This window comes from Schistocerca cancellata, chromosome 8, assembly GCF_023864275.1.
Source record: "Schistocerca cancellata isolate TAMUIC-IGC-003103 chromosome 8, iqSchCanc2.1, whole genome shotgun sequence".
Lineage (NCBI taxonomy): Eukaryota > Metazoa > Arthropoda > Insecta > Orthoptera > Acrididae > Schistocerca > Schistocerca cancellata.
In genome coordinates, this window is record NC_064633.1 from 262220854 (window position 1) to 262246238 (window position 25385).

The 25385-nt window shown below is 41.9% G+C and overlaps 1 protein-coding gene across 1 annotated transcript in view; it reads right to left on the reverse strand.

The window, feature by feature from the left end:
- Positions 1-661: 661 nt before the first annotated feature.
- LOC126095503 (TNF receptor-associated factor 3) overlaps positions 662-25385 on the reverse strand; it is an 86832-nt gene continuing 62108 nt past the window's right edge. Inside the window, exons 7-9 of the mRNA XM_049910290.1 lie at positions 18610-18725; positions 12613-12768; positions 662-2691 (exon numbers count right to left, since the gene is read on the reverse strand). Coding sequence (XP_049766247.1) covers positions 2548-2691; positions 12613-12768; positions 18610-18725 — 416 coding nt within the window. The 3' untranslated portion in view covers positions 662-2547. The remainder of the gene's footprint in view (positions 2692-12612; positions 12769-18609; positions 18726-25385) is intronic.

Genomic DNA, 25385 nt, shown 5'->3' on the forward strand with positions numbered 1-25385 from the left:
TTTCTCTGTTCCCTTCACAGTGCTCAGTTAGTATCTGACACTGTTTACGCCCGTTATGTACCCTCCCATGACCGGTACAGTACTAAACACGAACCAGACACTAACGCACTGAGGTGGCCGTTTTACGTATCACAGAGAATTTTGATTCTGTTTATTTCCATACCCGTCGATGGTGTCGTCGCATACGAATTTATGATGACAGCTGACCATGTCCACAGCGTGCTCCACAGTTTCTACCAGGAAATGTACTTGCATGTGTATGACAACAAGAAAATGGTTCAAATGGCTCTGAACACTATGGGACTTAATGTCTGAGGTCATCAGTCCCCTAGAACTTAGAACTACTTAAACCTAACTAACCTAAGGACATCACACACATCCATGCCCGAGGCAGGATTCGAACCTGCGACCGAAGCGGTCGCGCGGTTCCAGACTGTAGCGCCTACACCCGCTCGGCCACTCAGGCCGGCTGAATGACAACATATCAGTGGATTATTTCAAGGCAACCAGTTTGACACGAAAGAATAGTAACTGTCTCACTGATAGATAACTTTCTCAAATACTGGTTATTGTACCTTTCAATTTCGATTCCATGTAAATTCGTCTATAACCAATCGTTGCCAAACATGAAGGACAGACACTCACAAATGTAAATACTGAAACTGTACAATAAAGGTTTTTATTGTAAGATACATCAGTTCTTAGGTGTCAAATAAAACAATGGCAATACTTCGTTACAACTGCTAGAGCTGTAAAGCTATTTCAAAATATCTTTCAGGGAAGTACAATTTCAGTGCATAGTCATGGATATGAAACACTTACGTTAATTAAAATTGGTAACCGCAGGCGAAAGCAATCGGGTTAGCAACAAATTATTGCTCTAGATAATAATATACAAAATACTAACGTTTCTAAGCTCAAATATATCTATTTTGCTTTTATTTGTTTCACGGTTCATTTCATTCTTCTTAAATAAACATTATGACATTTTATTATTGAGAACAGTTCCTTTTTTTCTCTTGGACTCTTCTGACAAAACAATTACCGGTAAATCCCCTACAATCGTCCTCCAAGTTATGGATCGAAACTCAGCTGACATTGAACTTCAATATAAAATTAAATATAAGTTAAAACACACAGAGAACGAAATCTAATGTAGTTTAATCAAGTTTATAAGATGCGTTCCGTGGTTAATATTCTTCTCTCATAATAATCCTTTTCGTTGCCTAGATAGAAAATAAATCATCATTTGAGGAACAATGTTGAACTGTTCAATATTTTTATGTTGATGCGGTCTAATACGTGTCCTCTTGGTTGCCTTACTCGGAAGTCATATGGGTGCCTTTACGCAGAAGCCAGTAAACAACGTGAATGTTGTGGGTGGGTACTCAAGGGCCCGCAGTGAATTTACGGAGATAAATCAATATGAAAGACCACTTGTTTAGGACGAACACGAAGAGCATTGATTTCCTAGAGAGCAGCGAAAGTTTGATCCTAGGATATGAGAAAGTTCCTTGTTGGAACAAACATATGGCTACATGCACCTGTAAAGAAAATTTTTGGCAGAATAAAACACATACCTGAATGCGTGCTGAAGACAGACTAAAAACATGGAAATCATATGTGGTTCGTGACCGGCTACTACTAATAAAGAGATAAGTACAATCTATCGATTTCATAAAGTGAAGCTACTTGATTCTCCGGCTGGAGAATTTGTCTTGGATACTAATAAATATTGTAACCCTTTATTCATATTGGCGATGGACGTGATTCGAAAAGAGAGCAATGTTGTCACTGAAAATACAGAATCGCACTCAGAACGAGGAAGCGTTAGCCTCAGGTGCAAAAGCAAAAGTCTTGAGTAGAGAATTCCTGTAGTGTAATCAACTATCTTGATTGTGTCACGTACTCCAACTACGACAACATTAAAAACGTAGACATAGTGGAGGAATGAGATGCAAGAAAGTCAGTGTTCCTAGCTGTTTACTGTGCTTATATTAAAAAGATGGCGTGATTAACGTTGTTCCACAAAATTAATCCTGGGTGAGGAATCACTACGACTGGGCTATTGTTAAAAGAAATGAAATAAGAACGGCTTCTTTAGATGACTTTTTAAACACATGGATATTCTGAACCATACGAATCTTCAGTCATCTTTCGGCATCATCATTCCGTAATTAATCTAGTCTACTGCAGGACACCACCTATGAATGAAGGTGTCCGGTGGTTTCATTTTGTAGCAACTGATCATTCAATACAATTAAATAAAATTCAGATCATTCATGATTCTTTTTCATTATAAACATCAGAATCATAAAGAACTACCCGTACTTGCTATATAAAATGTGTCTCACATGGCCTTAGAAATCTCCGCTGTTGCTGACGCGTCAATTGAAAACAATCAGAACGATTGTTTTATATACGTTACAATAACAAAACATTCATATTACGCGGTGAAACAGAGAAATCGGTAAAGTTAAATTATCCACTTAAGAACAAGCGATTCCACCAAAGCACTCAGTTCACATGGAAATGAACTTGAATATGTTACTCTACAGTGACTTCAAGGTATATAGCGTTGTCTTTGATGTAATTGAACTGCTGCATCGTCTTGTGAGGGAAGAACTGGTGGTAGCCAGCAGGATCTTCTTTGGTTGTTCCAGCCTTCAAAATTTTCATTAGGTTGTTTGCCTGAAAAGAAAACAACTTTACTTACTTCTTTCCCTTACTTTACTGCACATATCATATTTCTTCTATTACGGTATTTAAGGTACGTACTGTGCCTGAAAAACTATTGGCAATCACAGAGAGGTAACATGAAGCGTAAGTAATACTAAGAGTGTATGAAGCTTATGCAATCATTATGAATAAAGCTGATATGCTGTTAAACAGACAGAGAATTTGTAATTACATTCCACCAAAAGTCTTCGGTAAGAAAATCTCTAGCTTCTTATATTCGTTCTCCTTTTCTGCCTCAGGAGAGAAAGAGCATACAAATAAGTGTAACTGTCTACAGAAGACTGTAACTAACACAGTCGAGCGATGCGGTGGAACATTTAAAAATTTCAAAAATGTGCAAATGTGTGTGAAATCTTATGGGACTTAACTGCTAAGGTTATCAGTTCCTAAGCTTACACACTACTTAACCTAAATTATCCTAATTACAAACACACATACCCATGCCCGAGGGAGGACTCGAACCTCCGCCGGGACCAGCCGCACAGTCCATGACTGCAGCGCCCCAGACCGCTCGGTTAATCCCGCGCGGCTTTAAAAAATTCCTGTTCCAAAAATTCTTTTAATTGACTTTCAGGTTGTGAACCATGTACCCATCGACAACTACGTAAACTCTGATGAAATAGTTAATGGGTGAACGGTTGGACGTCAGTGTCAAAGAGGTACAATATTTCGAAAAGTGACCACATTGCCATGGTCGTCATGAAGTACGCTGCAACAATCTGAAGAAACTCATTACGTATTTTCTATCCCGACAACACAATTTCTAATTGTGTAGATTGCTTGAATAGTCAAGGAAGCCTAATCTGAAGTTGTCTAATGTTCAACCTAATACAAGTACACAGAATGAATTTCACTCTGGCAGACTGAAACTGTGTGACAGACCGGTGCACAAACCTGGCACCTTTGCAGTCCACGCAACAGAGCTGTCCACGCATGTCTCAAAACCCACCATCACAGCTTTACTGCCACCAGTACTTCTTCTATCTTCCAAACATCACAGTTATCCTGCATACGGCTCGAGAAAAGCACTCCTGGGTAGAAGGGTACTGCAGAGAAATAGCTTAGCCTAAGGCTCGGGCATTGTTTCTACGATGAATTTTCACCTTGCAGTGGAGTTAACGCTTGCTTCCAGAAGTGCCAGCAATGCTAGTTATGCAGGAGAACTCTTTGCCACGTCAAGACCATGTCCAGAATACTATTTTATGTTTGATAAATCATTTGTAAAATTAAGCCGACGCCTTAACAGTCCCAACACAATCTACACTGCACCCAAATTCTACGTTATAATTAGTAGCAGAGCATTCAGATAGTTTTCCTCCTTTCGACAAAGCGAAACAACAGGATAAGATTGAGCTGCCAGAAAAGAGGGGGGGGGGGGGGGTAAATAGTGAAAGATACAGTCCGCTAGCACTCTTCCCCCTTTAGCAGCTATATCTAATAACAAAGAATTTTTAATAGCTTCTATACCATATACTGCCATGTGATTGTACAATATAGTGTTATTTAAAGAACAGAAGGTAATATATGCACTAAGGGACATGTTAATGTGTCCTCATATTAGGCATAGTTTGGCAAGCTTGATAGCGAGTAGCGTAGCTGAAGGGTATACTATACTGGTTATGTAAGAGAGCAGTTTCTGTGCAGGCAATGTGGAAATTGATTGACTTACATTACGGACATGATCAGGGAATAAATGAGTTATTTGGAGACTTTGTTAACAGGACTCAAACCACTACATGTGCAGTTGGTCTTGTGCCCACGAAGGTCGCGGTAGTGGTACAACGCATCAAGTCAGCAGATCGTTCACTCATTGCCTTTGTACCTCCAAGGGCTTAGGAAAACTAGCATATCAGATCAAAGGATTAGGTAAGTATCATTTTTGGAATGGTGTCAGAAGAAGAATATCCAAAGCGTAACTGCAGTTTCCTCTGCAAGGCAGAGGAAAATTTAGAGAGATAGCCCAAAGCAGTAGATCAGTTTGGATGCAGCGAAAGGTGTCAGTTCTGTAACTGCGCCTGTAGGAATTAAGGCAAAGTTCGCGCATCAGCGACAAAAGAGACCATTTACATGCTGTGAAGTTAATAATGAACTTACATGAGGCCTACTCGACACTATCAGATCAGTCACAGCAGCAATGGCAAGTGGTTTAGCACACGCCAGACAATATTGGGGATCATCGACTCTGAAACTGGTTAGCACCCCGTATGTGTCGGCCAGTTTTAATGCGTTACAGATGTTGTGGAGTGTTTTAGGTAAGATGAAAATCTGAGAGTTCACCTGAAAAATGAAGTTTAGAAATTACACAGTGAACTGGGCTACGTACTCAACTGATTCTGGGGTCGGATTTAATCAAGAGAAAGGGATTGATCGCATCCTGCGCAAAAGATTGCTATGCTACTTCTTGCTGTTTTGTCGAAATAGGACGTTCTAGTTTTGCGGACAATTTGAATCGGTGGTAGCGGTAGTACAGCAGAGGGAGAGGGCGGTAATGTGGACAATTATATAACATTTTTTCGATTCTGAGGGAATCGGTGCAGAAATTACACAGTGAACTGGGCTACGTGATGATGGACAGATTAGGGGTGGCTAAATTTATTACGTACTGTATCGAATTAATGTCTACATTTCCGGTGAGGAGGCGGCCATGTTACAAAACATATGGCAAATAAAGGTCAACAGGAAACTACGGAGAACTTAATAATAAAAAGATGGTCCCCCAGCCAGATCAGTATACCTCTTTTGACCTGTTAGTAGGCAACTTTTTTTTATTACCTAGGATTTGAACCAGGCACTGTGTTAGCCGTCAGCTGAAATGTGTTTGATTGTAATATGGTGTCTTTTGGGCTCGCCACTGGTGTAGTGACTTTATGCCAGCTTTTGGGTGTGTTTTCAGATATCAAATTCCAATGCAAGTACCGGCGGTTTTTAATAAAAATTGGCATGGGCATGTGCAGTACACATGCAATATGAGGGAGGTATTTATACACCCTTCTGGTGGTTCTGGTGACGAGACGTGAGAAGGTGAGCGTTGGGTTCCAGGTCATGTAGTGTACAGAAGATATCGTTTCAATTGGGACATCAAAATTGATCACGAAAACGTCAAAGCCATAAAGAATGCCCCCCACAGAGTAATGTTAAGACAGTAGCAGGAATTGTGGGAAAGGTTATTTTTTTAGAAAGTTTGTACCGAATTTTACGTAACTGGCCCAGCCTCCGAATGAGTTATGGTTAAGTTTTACATGTGCGAGTGGGTTGGTTGGTTGGTTGGTTTGGGGAAGGAGACCAGACAGCGAGGTCATCGGTCTCATCGGATTAGGGAAGGACGGGGAAGGAAGTCGGCCGTGCCCTTTGAAAGGAACCATCCCGGCATTTGCCTGGAGCGATTTAGGGAAATCACGGAAAACCTAAATCAGGATGGCCGGACCCGGGATCGAACCGTCGACCTCCCGAATGCGAGTCCAGTGTCTAACCACTGTGCCACCTCGCTCGGTGTGTGCGAGTGGGGTGAATCCCAAGAAGCAATGTTTAAGAGCTTGAAGGAGACCTCGGTAAGCGCCCGACTGGTGGCAGTATTAGACTACGGTAAAGAATCTATCTGAATAGATATCCTTATTTGCTTCTTACTACCCTTCAGTGACCTAAAAAAACTCTAGATTGACTCACGCATTTCCGTTTTCAGATTATCTAGCTTCCCTGTCACGATCAGACTTCTGATATTCCATGCCACGACTCGCAAAAATGTTACTCTTTCGTTGGCTGATCAATCCTTTCTCATCGTTATCTCCCTCTTGGCACTCCTCTCCCGAAGATCCGAACGGGTTACTAATCCGACATTTTCGCCAGTGGGAAGATAATTTTGCAATTATACATATCCTGTAGACACACGCTATATCTTCAGTGCAGTCGCTTCCATTGCCTTCGGCATCCTCGTACCACAGATCGTGGCTGTTTCTTACCCCTTTTAGAGGCAGTTTAGAATGCAAAATGCATTAGGTTGCCCCGAAACGCTGTCTGCTCCTCTGCACTGTTTGACAAGGCCGTTGGCGGAACGAGGGCACTCCTTACGCTGGTAAGTTACACTGAAAATTAAAGCAGCTGGCAGAATAGAATCTGGATGCAACATGATGTACTAGCCAAAGACGCTACACGTAGATCACTGGTTTCTCTGAAACAGAATAAATAGTTGTAAAACTAATTCAACCATGGGTTAACGATTTCGAAAGGTTCGCGAATCTGTATTTGGATGGATCATTCATTAATAAATGCCTCTTTCTTGCAAACCATCCGAGGATGGAAAACTAAATATCGCTATACGTGGCTAGTCTTTGGAGTGTAGTTAGGTTACAAGCATTATAGCCTGTCAGTAGTCTACAACTGGGCATATTATCTATCTGCAATTATACTTTTTACTTCCTGTTTAAGATACATATATACGACATACGATAAAAAATTAAACTTATTTTACTTAGGGACTTAAGAAAATAAGTTACACATGCCATCCCATGAAAAGGCCATTGCCAAAAAAGTGACGCACTGTCAGAAGAGAGTACATGGTACGGGTTTCGTGCAGACAAACTTCTGCTGCGGTACCGATTACGGACGCAACACAGTGTGGGAGTGAAATGGCGCGGTTATTGGAAGAGTATCCCAAAGTTGAAGTACGTGCGATAGTACAAATTTTGAGGGAAAAACTTCTAAATTGCACACAGATTCACCATGAAATCCTGGTGGTACGTGGATCAAATGCAATGTACCGCGCAACCAGCATGGGCGAACGCTGAAATTTTTCCACGGCGTTGGGCAAGCACCCTAAAATAATTTTTCCAGGAGGGTGGTAACGATTCTAAAATTGTCATTTTATAAACACATGTTGGTCTCTTGGAGATTATCATACCACAAGCACTATAGGCGACACTAAAAATTATATCTCAACCCAATATGTGAATAAGAACTGTGTATTGTGGATTCCACAGAACGGTGCATGTTGCCCTTATTGCCCCTACCCCCCTTGCGGGCGCCTATTCTTACCACCCATTTGAACAATGCCACATTGACGTGGGTGGTGTGGATTAGGAAGGAAAAGCTTTTACATTGACCACAAAGGACTGTGTCCAGGCAATTGAGGAGAAACATCTGAGGAAAAGAGATTTTACTACGATGAGTGATCAAGCAGCTATTTCCTATCATCTTGGAACTGAACGACCGGTAGAAAGCTCTCACAGTTGTCTACAGAGAGTTAGTGTTGTGTTGAAAAATAGTAAATGGTACCTATGTAACCTTGTAGTGTAGTACAGCCTTAAATCATAGCTACGTGTCGTAACATAATAATGGCTAACTTATCTTTGAAGGCTCGTCTTGCGTCAATATTGGTCCTGTTAATACTGATATCATCAACAATATTACCTGATCATGTCCACACCTGTGTACCTCAACATATTTCAACTGTCGTTATGATTTATAAACGTAGAAAGTGTCTATCTAAATTTATTTGTTTTCAGAGAATCTTCAGTGGCTCTGTGGTAGTCTGGTCATTAGTTGCACTTCTGGTTAGTGGCCACTTCGGAGGACACTGTGATGGAATCTATATTGTTCACTCATTTAAGTATAGGAAGCAGTTCCCTGCGCGTGGTTGCAGGTGACAGTTATCTGTCCTAGGGTGCGTTGAGACATTTGATGTCGACAGTCGTCTCATGGTGACTGAGGTCTCTCAGACTCATAAGTTGTGCAAATCTGTACTCCAGCTACTCTGTTGTGCCAGAAAGGCAGAGGGAACGTTTCGGTCCAAATGACGTTATGCCTGTCGTGTCTTCTGGGCACAGTAGTAGCAGCTTCGGGTATTAGCCCGGCTTAATCCATAATCTCCTTAACATTTATATTCTATGCTGTGTCAGTTGTAGTCGCCCGAGCACTATCAGGATCCACATACAAAAGGGTACAACCAGCTACGGTACTCGTAGGGTGCCTCGCTCTACGCAAGTACATTTACTTCGGATTCGTTGATGCTACATGTGATACTGTCTGTGTCCTGTCAGCTCATCCTCTTATGTTTAATGTTGCTGACTCTCGATCGTGTGGCTCCGAGTTCTATTCCATGCCGAGTCGGGAATTTTCTCCGCTCGGAAGAGGGTGTAGGTGTGTGTTGTTCTCATTATCAATTCATCATCATCGAAGCACGAATTAGTGAAGTGGCGTCATATAAAAAGACCTTCACCAGCCAGCCGAACTTCCCCGATGGCGACTCCCAGCCAAATATCCATATCGAAATTTTAATTCTTGTGGTCAGTCAGAAAATGGCTCACGGCACGTTAGGGCTTTAGGTGTGGCGTAATCCAAGCATTTTAAATTAAGGATGTAGTTTCATGTTGTTGGCCATTAAAAGTGAAACGCCATGAAGGCAGGAGTAACGCCATCTGTGATCTGTCTAGAGTATGGGGAAAGGTTACACAGAGGATTTGTCATTCAGAGATTGCACTTCAATGTTGTTTGTCCGTGGATAACACTGACGTATTGTTTCTGCAAGAGGAGGAATCGTTTACTATCTAGTGTCGAGATTCTACAGCGGCAGGATCGACGTCTGTCGAGACTGCCGTTTATCTTTCAGTGATATGGCCGCTCTCTTTTGTCAAAAACGCACGATCCGACGGTTCTACTGAGGACCAAAATCACTGACGCCTGAATCTCAATATCCGTGCACAACTAACGGAGGAAAGGACAGGACAGCCACATTATTGACTTGGCCGTGCAATGTACCTTGTGGCGGCAAAAAGGCTTGTTTGCGGTAAGACAAGTATTAACAACGACATTGCGATGACGACTGGAGAGCCACGAACTGTCATTACGGCGACACTTGCTGCAGCTGCCCTCGATGTGGCAATGGGGAGAAGTACACCGACAGTGATACATTCAGTAACAGCGCAGGACTTACGAGTGGTCACGATGTACTTTAATACGAGTTCTAAGTCTGCGTATAACATCAAAATGGACGTATCACCATGCAGAGGCTCTGAAGAGAACGAACATTAGCTGATTGCCTTCATTGTAGTTGTCCAGCATCTGACGTCTCACTGGGTGCTGAAACTGGCCACCTCACGACACAAAACCGTAAACTGGACAACAAGAGTTACATTTCTGGGGGCTCGCGGCTGGGCCACGTCGTCGAGACTTTCGTGACATGTTTCAGGGCGACAGTGCAAGACCGCATGTTGTCCGTACTGTTCTGAGGTACCTCGAAACGACGGTATTCGATCCACTGAAAACTGCTGGCCAAGGGTTGCCGAAAGACTGGGTAGCCACATTCGTCAGCCATTATGATGAATGAACACCGGAATAAAATCAAAGCAGCGTGCAATGACGCACTTGTCTCTGTCTGTCATCCAAACTGTTCGGACATGGTGCCAAGCGGAGCGAGAACCGTTTTTGCTGCCAGAGATGGCAGCTTTTGTTCGGTCTGTTGCCTCCAGTCTTGCGAGAAGCAGACCTTAGAGGTAATCACTGTTCTTTAAGCAGTACTTTTCTGTATTCTAGACATTAATTGATGCGCCTGCACACATAGTGTACTGAAGGTCCTGAAAACCTGAAGAGTGCTCCTCGTTGCAAGCTGATTACACTACTCAACAGTCATTTTGCATTTGTCGTGTGATATATCAATTACCATGTCCTTTGGTGTGTAGAATCCGAATATATCTTTCAGAATGTTCTACCACGTAACATTTTAGAAGTTCGAAGCATCTCTTACCGCCAGGCCTCCAATCATTTGAAACAGAAGTTTCCTAAATTTCGTAACGCAAAGCTGAAGTAAAAAGAAAATGGATGAAAATGGCAGTCTTTAGTACCAAACTCAAAAATATCGAACTCGCTGCTGGTCCTCTTTAAAAGTGATTGCGAATGGCTGTTTAGGCAACAGGAAAGATGAAGCTATGTTTACAAGATAACTGATCTGTTAGACACTACAGGAACATGGTGTGTAGAATATCGTCTAAAACGCACTTCTACATCACTACCTTGATTTCATTCCTGAAAATTAGGAAGCCGTAAACAATGAGCATGGTGTACTCTTTCACCCGGACACCTATACGATGGAACGCCGTTATTAGGTCACAGGAATGTTTCAATGATCGTGTATTATTACAGAGAGTGATGAAATGGCAAACAAAAGAAGAGCATCGTTGTTACATTTTTAGAATTCCAATGAAGATTAAACTTGAAAATTTTTGTGAAATAATTTAGTCTGTCTACTAGCATTATTTGTATAAATATATTAAGTAGTACTGAGTTCTAAAGTTCTGAATATGTGTTTCTTGTTTGTTTTAATTCGTGTTCCCTAGTACTGATTTTGATTCTGCCTTATGGCTAGGAAATATGATAGAGAAAAACTGATTTTACCACTGAAATGAGAATCTCTAATTTAGCTAGCTCCACCTATTTGCAAACCAGATGCACAAAGTAGTTTAAATTTGTTGAATAGTGCTACTGTTTTTGCTAGCGTCACCTGTAGCAACCTGTGAGCCCAGAGTCTTTGCACAGTAATCCACTATAGCAATTATAACAGGTATTCCACATTACTTTTCTGTCTGTCTTATCTCCGTATTCTGTATGAGTTCCGTGATAGAATCCCTCATCAAGGAAGACACTTAAATATCTGAATGCAGTTTTTGTTTTTTATAGACATACTATTAATCGGAGTAGGGTATATGTTGGCAGAAGGCCTTCTAACGTTTTATAACACTCACATTGTTTAGCTCTGGAGGTACGAAATGCTGGAAATTATGGCCTGCTGACAATATGTATTTTTGCGGAGCTACTGGAAACATTATTCCTTGGTAACAATAGTGCGCGTCTTGAAGGGATCACGACCACAAATCGACTCTCCTCGGCTGCCTGTGGAGATACTTTTTTTAAAATGTTGACCTGCATACGCGAGTCTCCCCTCTTGTGCAGATAACAGTTTTTCAAACAGCTGCAGGGTAATCCAGCTCTCTACAGTGGTCAGAAAGCGCTGTCCATCAAAGGTAAACAGCATTCCAGACTGTCTCTATCACTGTAGAAGCACTGAATCCGCGTGGAGCGCTTCTCGCTAAAATTCTTGCATCGTTTATAGACTCCTCCGTTGACTACATTAATCCAAAGCCAAACTGAAAGGAGCTGATGCTATGCAGCACTTTTTGCTCCTGCAGTCTGCTACACTGGAATTTCACCAAAGCTCTCCCGTATCTGGTTGCCAGATTGTAATACAGAGCACAAGAACTAGATAATCTTTGTTTTCAATCCTTCTTCCAAATAATCGTGTTTGCACGCTTTCACAGTGCTATAACCACGTATGAAAACTCCAACAAAGCAACAGTATGACACTGAACTATCGACTATTTACATTTTGTGCAAAGGTTGACACTGTAGTTTTCATTAATTTAAATAGTACCTAATTTCATTTTATAAGTAGCGATCGTGTGGCTACGTTGGACCATTTACATCTAGAGAGCTTTCATTTTATTAGTAAAAATTCTTCATTAGTGCTATAGAACATCGTTAGAGTGAATGTAATATCTTCTGTTGGCTTTGTGATCTTTGAAACTGGCTGTGGTTCGTCATTCCCCCGGTTTCACTCTCGTTGTTATCTGTAGGAATAATACCACACATAAAGATGTCCTGCATTGTGCAGATACAGGAGAAATACAAAGAACGACTCAGCCTTGCTTTAATAAAAGATTTCATAGCTGCATGTTTGGCATTGTACCTGACTGTATTTGGAAATGGCGAGACACTTAGGAAAGACGTCCAGATTCAAAATGCAGTTGGGAACTGACAGTATCGTAGAGTAATAAAAGAGTAATAAAAGGAAAAGAAAACAGTTCTTCAGTGATCTAAAGTAGGTCTCACCTGCTCCGAGTTGGGGGCCTGGTCCCTCAGGGTGACGGACACTTTGCGATTGAAGGGCTGCGGCAGCAGGGCGTCCCAGTCCCCGGGCAGTACTTGCAAGCCCACGATCATGTTGCGGCCCTTCCAGTGGCCCACTCCATTTAGGTGAACTTCCAGCTAGAATGAAACAAACATTAATTTCAGTCAGTATTTGCTGCGTGGAAAACGTCACAGTCTGTACCTGATTCACATTATGACTGGTTTCGAACTACCTGTTCATTGCTCGTTGTGTAATATCGTGCTTTCGAGTAGCTTCTAATGCCAATTTTCAATCGCGCCATATATTGGTATTTGAAAGACATTATCATCCCGCAATTTACACATTGTAAGGTTTCTAGCTTATTTTTTGCTTTTCAAGAAAAGTGATGTAAGCTCGATTTTCTTACGATGTGACATACTTCATATCTGTATACTGGATATTTTTCAAACGTTTCCGGCTTATTTTTCGTATTGAAGGAAACTGATGTGGGCTCTGTATTTTCGTTCGTTGTGTCATCATTTATATCTGTATACTGAATATTTTTCAATCATAGGTTTTCAACAGTCGATATGTTACTTCACACAAATTCATAGTACAAGCAGTGTGGTATGCAGTGTGATATTTGGTTGCTAGTAGCATTGTCATTGTTGTAGCATTGTCAGGGAAGCTATTGAGTGAGTCGGGTGTCGGTCATGCTACTGATCAGTCTGGAAATAGCTTGCAGAGCACAGGGATAAAGATACAGACGGAGTTGAATTTTGGAAATGTGATTTGGTAAAGATTAATTTGAGAAACTAACATTTTCAGGTAACGTTTTTGCTACATTGTTTGTCTGCGCGTAATTACAATAAACGTAGTGGGATTTTCCTTTGTCGGTTCGGATTAGTTTCACTGCTCAGCCGTGAACAAGTAAAGTTATCATTTCACATAGCCTGTACAGAGAAGTTACAGATTAACCACTCCTTTACCAGTTCAATAATTAATTTCAACGCAGGCTCATATTCTTTCATAAGCAACAATTTTTCTAAGAATCATTGTAATTATCAAAGAATAAGTTTCATTATTTGCAACATAGTTCTTCAAAAAAAAGATTAATTTCTTTTCAGTCATTTAACATGTTTAAATTGAACCACCATCTCCTCACGAAAGCTTCTTTCTCGTTAAGTGTATTGTAGCTTTGCACTACGCAGAACACAGTGGCTAAAGTTAAAGCTTAATCTGCTTAGAATAGCTGCACGTCATTGCCTGCACTACGCGAGTCTTTCTTTCTTTCAGGTAGTTTGCTGCTGCGCTGTATTTTTATATTCAGCTCTTCGAGCAATATTAAGTTTCGGTTGCCACAAGTAAGTTACTAAAGTTTGTTAGCGCCAATTTTACATTACTGTCAGGACAATAAGATCACTCACTGTTGAGATCTGTATTTCAAAATTGTTGTCAGGCTCAGATTTAAAGTGTGTTCAGATTCCATTTCATACGCAGACAGTTATATTGTTAGTGCAGTGTTAAATATGAGTGTGTATGTTTTAATGTTGGAAATTTAGTTAGTCACTTTGTGTACGTTTATTCACAGGGTATTTTTACACGAACAGTTTGGTTATTTATTCTTTGAAAATTCATTTTTTAGTTTTATGTTGCATTTCATTGTAACATATTGTGACGTCACGCATTGTAGCATTGTTCACTGCAATACGCAATGCACAATTTCACAGGACAGCTTATTTAATATAGTTTTACGTTTTCTGATTATTTTGGTGACTGTTAATTCAAATAAAGTTATTCAGTTTGAGATAGTTTTGGCCCTCACTTTACCAGATGAAGCTTCACAATTACAACACTTGCATTGTTCAGGACATCACCACATATACGTGAAGTTTAAAATAGAAAACCAGTCCAGTCCAGGTTCAGCTCAAGACAAATCAACATTATATTCAGAAAAGTGACAAAGTAAGTAAGAGACTTACCTGTAAATATTTTTTAGTACACACAATAGAGCGCTACTTAATAAACAGAGTGTCCTAGGAGGAATGGTAAATAATCAGGGTGGTGAAGGGAATCATCATTCGAAGAAAAAAGGTCCAGTAAACATGAGTCCAAAAATTGTTATCTTAAGACGTATGAGCACTTCATCTTCAGCACTGTGAAACAAAACTCTTCTACTTCAAGCTTCTATCTTTCCTTATTTTGAAAGGCATAGTACGGTCAAAACATGAGAATATTGTCCAGGTAACAAAGGCTCAAAATGCATACTGTACCTTAAGAGCTATGAGCACTTGTTTATCTTGGATAATGTGAAACAAATCTCTTCTACTGAAAGCTCTTTGCTTTCCATGTTTTGAGAGGTGACAGAATGGACAAACACAAGAAAGAGTTGTACTTTACAAATTCGAAAATAAACAAGTGCTAAGAGTTCCTAAAATGTGCAATTTAGAGCTTATGTGTACGGGACTTTTGTCCTTATCTTGGTCCATACTACCATCTCTCAAAATACAGAAACCAAAGAGCTTGAGATCTGTTTCACAGTATCGAAGATGAATAAGCGTTCATCGCTCTTAAGGTACGTATTTTAGAGCCCTTGTTTACGAGACTTTTTTCTTCAGATGATCGATTCTGTCATATCCCTCAATATTGACCACTCCTGGAGCACCATGTACACAGAGCCCCAGTTAAATTTTCCACGCCGCGCTGGATTAGCCGAGCGGTCGAGTGTTAGCTCCCTCTGTAATAAAAAAACTGAGTTAATCGATCAACAACGAATGTAATAGGGTGTCTTACGACGTCCACCCCGAGCAGATGCAACGAACAAAACCGAACAAAATGAGATTAAAAAAAAAGCGGTCTAGGGCGCTGCTGTCATGGACCGTGCGTCTGGTCCCGGCGGAGGTTCGAGTCCTCCCTCGGGCATGGGTGTGTGTGTTTGTCCTTAGGATAATTTAGGTAGTGTGTAAGCTTAGGGACTGATGACCTTAGAGATTAAGTCCCGTAAGATTTCACACACATTTAAACATTTTTTAAAGTTTTTCACCATAAATATTTTTTTCTCTGACTCACGATATCGCATGGCTTATAGTGTATCGGAAATGATGGAACCGTTAATTTCCACCCACAAGCCCCAATCGCTCGCACGTCAAGTCCTACTCGCTGTGGGTTAAATACTTCTCGAAAAATCCGACCTCTTAAATGTTCCGAGATCCTAAGCAGCCCGCTTTCCTCACTTTGTCAGCGTATGAAATTTTTAGAAACGTGTGAATTATGAGTAAAAATAGTAACGCCCGGGCATTATGAAGAAACTGTGGTATTAGTAGTTCTCATCTGGCAACTCCGTTCCACAGAAAGCAATATCGTCGTTACTTTCTTCTCTACATAGTGAACGACTTTCGAAAAACTGTGCAGTCAGCATATCAGGTCACCAGGGCATGAATATAAGAAATAACTAAGCACGTTCTTATAAACGTTTCACGGCCGGTAATAACAAGGGTCCACATTTTGAAATTTTTTACATTTTCGCATTTCAGGCGTTGCCCATCATCAAAATATCAGAGATCTATCGTAACAAGTGGTACGATACATGTCACTTGACACGATACAGTTTTTTCTCTCTCGTATTCTGATGTTGGGCTAAGCCCGAAAAGCGGAAATATAAAAAGTTTTCATAAGCTGATCCAAGTTATTAGCGACCGTCGAACACTGATAAGAAGTCGTTTAATTTTTCATATAATGGTTCCAGGTACCCTGCGCTGTCGCAACTTAAGTACAGAAATCTCCGCTATTGCTCTCCAACCATATGGGGATGACGCGGTCATGTTCCGTATCGTTTACGAGTCACCTCTCATCTCTATGATTTTTAACAGTCGAAAGGAATGAAAACTATTACCTCTGTTTGCAGCTCATTGCCGCATTTCATTGGATGGGAGGCACTGAAGAATCCTTGCAGTAGCTCCTAATAGAAAGGCAACGATTTCTTATCTTTACGGCACAGGAAAGAAGCAAATCAGTGGTGACTTTGAACATCTAATGACATAGCAGTAAAGTAAGTGAACATCTGCGTTGTGGGAAGCATGAGAAATTAATACGAGAGTGTAGCCCTTCTCGGTGAATTTCATGGATGATATCTTCTCGAGTTATCAGCCAAGTCACGACGTCTTGTCGCAATATTTCGATGAGGCTTTTATTCGTCATCTTCAGGCGATGTGTTGGGTCCCTGATAAGTTCGTTCCTTCGTAGCAGCTGGACCGCGGTCTCCTTTGCCGAGGGCCCAACATGTGGACCAGTCTTGTCCCTCTGGAAGAGATAAAGAAGAGCTCCCATGCCACTCTGCGGCACTCCTGGAACACACTCGGACCTCTAGGTAAACGCCAACAGGAACCACCATCCAGCACAACACACATCTCTGCTCACGAAAGTCTTTCGCATAGCGCGAGGCATACGCTGCAAGGAAAGTCTGACTACCGAGTTACGGCATTTGGGTGGGAGCTTCTGCAGGACGGCTACTCGGAGACATACAAATAATATGTGCTTTCCAGTCAAGCAAGAAAAAGAAAGGAAAAAATCGAGAAGTGAAAAACAAGCGTTTGGTTTCCTGCCGTGCGCACGGCCGGCCAGAGCCAAAACTGCCACGGTAGCGGAGAAACACGGCTAAAATCAAGAAAATGCTTGGATCTGTCAAAGACAAATTACGGCCTCATCTCGGCGAAATCAGAAAAGTTTGCAGTGGCAGAGCATCAACGAAGCACACATTTTGGCTTTTGAACAGACGAAGGCGCTGAGCGACGCCAACGGATTGTGGGATCCGGTCATCAAAGAAGTAGAGGAAATACGACTACATGACAATTTTGTCAACCGGGACAACGGTTTCCACCAGACTTCTGCATGGGATGTGGCGTTAGCGACGTCAGGAAGACGCTGCTGTGACAGTGGTGGAGCAAGCGGTCGTAATAAACAGTCAGCACCAGGACTCGACGGCCGGACCTCGGTCCATCCTCCACAGCAGCAGTCGCGACATCCCCCGTTGGGTCCTCGGCAGAGGAGTCAACGCTCCAGCGGCTATAAAGGAACGAACTGTACATGAACGCGACACTTCACCTGAAGAAGACGAGTAGGAAACTCGTCGAAACCTTGCGACAACGCGACGCTACGACGCAGCTGATAAACCGAAACCGAAGAAATTTTCTTCTGTTAAGGAACTGATCTTAGGCCGGTAATGGTTAGTATACGACAGTGTGTCAACACAAATACTTTGGGATGAAGTATGACTTCAGGAGATGTAGTTGCATCATCGTCATACAACTGGAACATCCCTGAACATAAAAAAAAAATGTTTTTATTTAAAAACAGTTAGACATCAGAGCAGACTGATTAAGAAATTCTGAATGATATCTGAGAACATTTCTAACGCAGTTACTAGAACAGGAAAACTGTTCCGTCACTTGCTGTTGAGTGACCCTTTTAGCAGAACTCATGTCCTAGAAAATACTAAATCTGACATTTTCCAACGCGAATAATATCGTAATTTTCAGACACGTAACGGCTACCCCATACGCGTTACATGCCTTCCGTGATATCTATTATCATCCTCTGATACGTGACTGTATCTTCATGTTCACAACCATTCCGATCATTGCTTCTAGTAGGCTTCGTCAGGGTCGTAAAATTAAGGTACTCCACCCTCATGACAGCAATTTATAACAAATTCCAAAACATTGACCAGAGTAACATCATGGCGTACATCAACTCCCAGAAACATTTTATTGTGAAATTATTATTAGGCTTTAAAACGCCATTCGTAAAGAGGTCAGACTTGGAGCACTGCTCTGCTTGAACAAAGATTGAGTTGAGGCATTGTTCCCGGGTTTGCTAAAGGAGCGTGGCAAATTTCCCGTTAAGTGAAGAAGGCACCTGAATAAAAATGACCGAATAATAATTTTTGCTATTCTGTTGTCTAGTACAGTTTGCTTAATGGCTACATAGAAAGTACTTCTTACCCTTAACTTGTATCCGAACTGTTGGCTGAAAAATATAGGGCTATGAAGAACGGTGTCATTTTCCTTGGCGTCTGCCATTTTCTGGTCAAAGTCCGTTATTTTCCATAGGAGGCGACCTGAAAAAATTATAAAAGTTCACAGTTAAATATTGACATCGTTCGTTATATTTGCAACTGCACATGCACAGTATGGTGTAGTGTTTCGTAACTTACTCTCAGTTTATGCGTACATTTTAGGGCATTATCCTCGTGCGAGGTTACTTTCTCGTGTAATATAGACCAGTGGTAGCACAACAGCAAAACTCACATATCACCCAGTGACTTTTCCAGTTAGTGTCACGTTTCTTGCGATAGAAACGGTAAAATATTGATTAAAACAGACAGGGACTGCTTTTGTTGGGTACAGATAGAGGGGGAATTGGCCACTTTCTGTAAACGGTTGGTAGCTGCGTTACTCACTGTCGACAGGCTTCAACTTTCTGTCCTTGGCTGCAGTGGTGTTGCGAAACCTAAGACGAAACTTTCGGCAACTCTAGAGCCTACTACGCCGCCTGCGATCTCTGATTACGCAGCGCATTCGGATTCACACGTCTCTGCTGATCGATACTTGCTCAACAGTAATCTGCAAACCGTGGCGGTATAGGGTAGGTTGAGAAAGAAGGCCAGCATTCACTCTGCTTGCGGGGAGGGGAGATTGGGGTGGGGGTGGAGGGATGGTAGTGAAGGGGGTGGTAGAGAAGGGGGGTGGTAGAGAAGGGGGTGGTAGAGGGGGGGATCGTCCGAGATGTGGAAGAGGTTTCACCGGCAGTGATCTGGATGTACCCGGTTGCAAATCGTGACTCATGTTGGCAAGAATGACGCCTGTAGCGTACATTCAGAATCCATCCTTGGTTTCTAAAGGAAGACGGTAGATTTGGTGAAGACAGCTAATCTCACCCCACAGGCTTAAAGCAGAGTTATCGTTTTGTAGCATTTTTCTCAGAACCGATCGTTCTCTGGTTTGGAGCAGAGCAGAAGGACTAAACCAGAGGCTCAGAAGATTCAGCGACAGTATCGCATACAAATTTCTCGGATGAAAACGTAGGACGTAACTTACCAGGGCAGGCGTGCATTACACGCAGGAAGTGTGTAGCGGATTAAGTGTGGCGTCCACATATGGCGTTTTTAGGATAGAGAACGCCCTTCACAGGCCCAATAAGGCTCGCTCTGACTCCAGACTGAGTAGCAGACACCGTACTAGATTGAAGAAGAAAAAATTAATATAGTATTAGTTAAACACAGGAGCATCTGTGGAAAGGTCCCGGAACTAATATGTCATTAATGTTAACGGTGCTCACATAGTACAAGGGAGAGAAAGCTCGATGACATCAGACGTCAATAGGAATGAAATTATAATCAATACAGGAATGTATTGCACAAAGATGTGGTGGTAGAGGTGTGTTTATAGCAAAATAAGTACTACAGTACGTAGTGAGATTAGTACAGATTCCGAATTGGAAGTGATTTGGCTAAAGATAAGTGTTAAAGATGGTATAGATTAGGACAGACAGTAAGAACAGGAAATCGCATGAAATAGTTCTAAGTGTCTCTTCCGAAAATTACCTTGAGCAGTCAATCAGGGAAACATGTTGGATCTTCTGGTCACAAACAGACCCGAACTTTTCTACTCACCGTAGATAAGGGAATCGGTGATCATAAGGCTGATACTGTATCAGTAAATACGGTTGTAGTTATGAATACAAACAAGGGCAGGAGACCTTTCTGTTTAGCAACAGAGACAAGCGCCAAATTTCAGATTACCTTATAGGTCATCTCAAAAATTTCATGTCCAGCACTGACAAAGTTTAGCATGAATGTACAAAGTTCAAGAGTAACATACAATACACCTTAAACAAGTATGCCCAGAAAAAATTTGTTATGGACGGAAAGGACCCGCCGTGACTCGACAGCCACGTTAGAAAACTGCTATGAAAGCAAAGACAGCTGCACAGCAACTTTAAACGTAGCCGAGCCTCACAGGAAACATAACCAAATGGAGCCACAATTAGCATAGGGAGAGCTATGCATGAAATGAATTCGAAAGTAATATTCTGTGTATCGACTTGGCAGAAAACCCTAAAATGTCTCACGTTAAATCAGTAAAAGGATCGAAGCTCTCTGTCCGGACACTCTGTCACCATAACGGCTCTGAAAGTTGTTGTTGTTGTTGTGGTCTTCAGTCCTGAGAGTGGTTTGATGCAGCTCTCCATGCTACTCTATCCTGTGCAAGCTTCTTCATCTCCCAGTATCTACTGCAGCCTACATCCTTCTGAATCTGCTTAGTGTATTCATCTCTTGGTCTCCCTCTACGATTTTTACCCTCCACACTGCCCTCCAATGCTAAATTTGTGATCCCTTGATGCCTCAAAACATGTCCTACCAACCGATCCCTTCTTCTAGTCAAGTTGTGCCACAAACTTCTCTTCTCCCCAATCCTATTCAATACCTCCTCATTAGTTACGTGATCTACCCACCTTATCTTCAGCATTCTTCTGTAGCACCACATTTCGAAAGCTTCTATTCTCTTCTTGTCCAAACTAGTTATCGTCCATGTTTCACTTCCATACATGGCTACACTCCATACAAATACTTTCAGAAACGACTTCCTGACACTTAAATCTATACTCGATGTTAACAAATTCCTCTTCTTGAGAAACGCTTTCCTTGCCATTGCCAGTCTACATTTTATATCCTCTCTACTTCGACCATCATCGGTTATTTTACTCCCTAAATAGCAAAACTCCTTTACTACTTTAAGTGTCTCATTTCCTAATCTAATTCCCTCAGCATCACCCGACTTAATTTGACTACATTCCATTATCCTCGTTTTGCTTTTGTTGATGTTCATCTTATATCCTCCTTTCAAGACACTGTCCATTCCGTTCAACTGCTCTTCCAAGTCCTTTGCTGTCTCTGACAGAATTACAATGTCATCGGCGAACCTCAAAGTTTTTACTTCTTCTCCATGAATTTTAATACCTACTCCGAATTTTTCTTTTGTTTCCTTTACTGCTTGCTCAATATACAGATTGAATAACATCGGGGAGAGGCTACAACCCTGTCTTACTCCTTTCCCAACCACTGCTTCCCTTTCATGCCCCTCGACTCTTATAACTGCCATCTGGTTTCTGTACAAACTGTAAATAGCCTTTCGCTCCCTGTATTTTACCCCTGCCACCTTCAGAATTTGAAAGAGAGTATTCCAGAAAGAGTATTCTGAAAGAGAGGATGACAAAGTAAACACAGAAATACTCAATGTTCTTTTCCGAAACTGCTACAGAGAGGAAGATCGCTCTGTACTTCCCGCTTAAGATATCATACGAATATAAAAAAAGACAGATATGGAAATAAGTGATCAAGGGATAGAAAAGCAGCTTAAATTGCAGAACAGAGGAAAGAAAGGCTACAGGACCTGAAGGGATACCAATCCGATTCTACACTATGTGAAAGAACTTGCCCCTCTTCTAGCAGTGGGCGCTGATAACCTCGTCGTTCAGCACCCATAAGCTCCAAACACGCACACACACACACAGCAATGTTCTGTAGGTCTCTAGAGGAGCGAAGCGTTTGTAATGACTGGAAAAGAAAACACAGGTCATTGCGGATTTCAAGACGGATCGTCGAACACACATAAAACTACAGACCTATATAGCCTGACATCAATCAGTTGTAGAATTTTGGAACACGCTTTATGCTTGCTCATTATGACATTACTTGAGAGTGGAAATCTCCTGTGTACGAAGCAATACAGGCTCCTAAAATAACGATCGTTTGAAACCCACCTCGTCTACGAGACCCAGAAAGCAGTACATATTTTCACCCAGGTAGATGCCATGTCGCTTCGCTTCTGGAAGGTGTTCGATACAGTTCCGCACTGCGTCCCTAATGAACAAAATACAGGCATATGGAATATCAGGTCAACTTTGTGGTTTGAATGAAGAGTTTCTAGCAAACAGAACACAGCATGTCATGCTCAACAGGGAGAAGTCTTCTGAAGTAGAAGTAATTTCAGGCATGCGTCAATGCAGAACCTTTACTTCCCAATGCTACACATGTGCGCAATGTGAGTCGTACCATACAGCTCCTGTAGCCGGGAATAAGATGTGAATTACTTCTCCAAGTTGTGACAATACTCCTAAACAGGATTGGTATTTGGAATCTAATCCTACGAAAAGCAGAACAACTGTGTATTGACAAGATATTTATTGTAAAAACAACATTCAAAGAAAAATATGCAAACTGAACACGTATTAACCTAAAACACTAAGTCCTGTTCATTAATGAAAATCTGATCCCGGAAATACATCTATGATTTGAATCGAAATTGCTCTCCCGTTTATTCGACATTAACATTAAATGGTTGATACTGATTAGCATCGAAGTTAAGAAAACCGCCACTTTGACTCACACTGATAGTAAAGAGCTATTTGATCAAACCAATGGAACTTCAGTTTGCAGTTAAAGGCGCCCCATCTGCTGAAATTTAATTTACAGTTAAAGGAACCCTATCTGCTGGGACACGGCGCACATATCATGAATTTCAGTTCTGGGATGCGCAATCCTGCAGTGCCAATCTATGCAGTGCTACCGATCTGCGTTCTGTAGTTGCAAAATCTGACTCGTAGAGTCGAAACTACTTCACTACAATGCCAAACACGAATCAAGAGTTCTGCTTGCTCATAAGCAAGGAGCAGAGACATGACTCAAGAGTGTGGTCGCCGAGAAGCACTTTTCAATGCCTTAATATCCGCAAACGAGCACAGATTCGTTCCTCTGCTGACAGACAAACGAATAATTCTGTTCCTAGCAGCAAAATCAGGACTCTATCAAATCTAATAGTGAGACTGTTCACTGGCACCACGCCAACAATGACTTAGAGCGCTATCCAGCGATGTGTGTCCTCACAACACTCACCAGAGGGTACTCCCGCCACCCATTTCTCAGTTTAGAGCAAACCTCACCTCGAAGCGTTTGCTCTCCATATAGCCAATCACTGCGCCTGTTACAAACGTAATACCTCCCACTCTTCGGATCATGAAGCAGTCAGCCACCTGCATTCAGGTCATACTAAGTTCAGCAAAAATTTCTAGAACAGATGGTAACTCCTCCTTCGACACACGTTCAGTCAATCATATTTGCTTCTCTGCCTTGTGGCAGGAATACATCTGGCGTGAGAACTTCTGCGATCATTAGCTCGCATCTGTGACAGGCATTCCTCGCACGTACCCCCATGCTAAAAAGACTGATGGTGTCGCTTGTAAGCTGCTCTCTACAGTCTTAAGCTTTCAGTGTTGCTTCATCCCAGGAATCTTCCTTAGCAAACGCACGGCTCCCACAAGGAGCCCATTCCACTGGCTTCTGGAAGGCGGTAAACGTCTCCATCGTCCTATCCATTTCAGTCATAAAAACTGCCCTGCCTCCAGCCCTCCACACATGTCACTTTCAAAGACCACAGAGGCCTTCATCCTTTCTGTTGGCAGAGCCAGCGTCAAGTTATCATCAAAGCATGCAACTCTGCAGAAACTATAGTATGAGGCTACCCAGTGTAGACCAATAAACGATTAATAATTCGTTAACTCCACCTAAACATCCGATCCCACACAAAGTAAAGGTGAAATATAGATCGTCAAAATTATTCATGTATGGTGCAAAATCTTGCTGCCTCACAACATTTCACAGTGTATATAAATGGCTTAGCAGATAATTTCAGAAGATCCTTGAGGCTTTTTTCAAATGATACTGTTGTATACAGAGAAATCAGGATGCTGGAAAACCGTAGCAGAATGGAGCGTCTGCAGGGGATTTACGCTTGGGGCAGGGAGTGACATATGACCTGCAACATAAACAACTGTAGCGTATTGCGATTACATAGACTGGAAGACTTCTTCCTATATGATTAAACTATTACAGAACACTCACTGGAAGCAGTTACTTCCATAAAATATCTAGGAGTATGCTTAGGGAGCCATGTTTATTGGGAAGATGACGTAAGATTAATCGCTGGTAAGGCACAGGCCAGAATGAGATTCGTTGGAAGCCTCCTCGGAAATGTTTGTCCATGAGCAAATGAAGTTGTTCGTAAAACACTTGTTCGACCAACAAAATTGTTCAAATGGCTCTGAGCACTATGGGACTTAACTTCAGAGGTCATCAGTCCCCTAGAGCTTAGAACTACTCAAACCTAACTAACCTAAGGACGTCACACACATCCATGCCCTAGGCAGGATTTGAACGTGCGACCGTAGCGGTCGCGCAGTTCCAGACTGTAGCGACTAGAACCACTCGGCCACTCCGGCCGGCTTTCGACCAACGCTTGAATACTGCTCATCTGTTTGGGATACATACCAGACACGATTGTTAGAGGAAATGGAGAAGATCCAAAGAACAGCAGCAAGTTTCGTTACTGGTTCATTTAGTAAGCGTTAAAGTGTCACGGAGATTCTCAGCTCCAGTGGCAGACGCTCCAAGAAAGGCGTTCTGCATCACGAAATGGTCTTCTGTTCTGAGAGCGTACATTCCGAGAAGAGTCAAACAATGTATTGCTTCTCAAGATGAAATCTTCTGGGTTATTAGGCTGCTTCACATATCCTTTAAAATAATCGACGTTTCGACTCCTCTGCTGGGATCTTCCTCAGGATCTTCCGGTGTCCACTACTTCTAGAACACTGTCAGAGACCAGTGTCGCTTTCTCTTATAAAGGGGAGTTATCCCGCGTTCGTTCTGGAGAAGTGGTAGTAT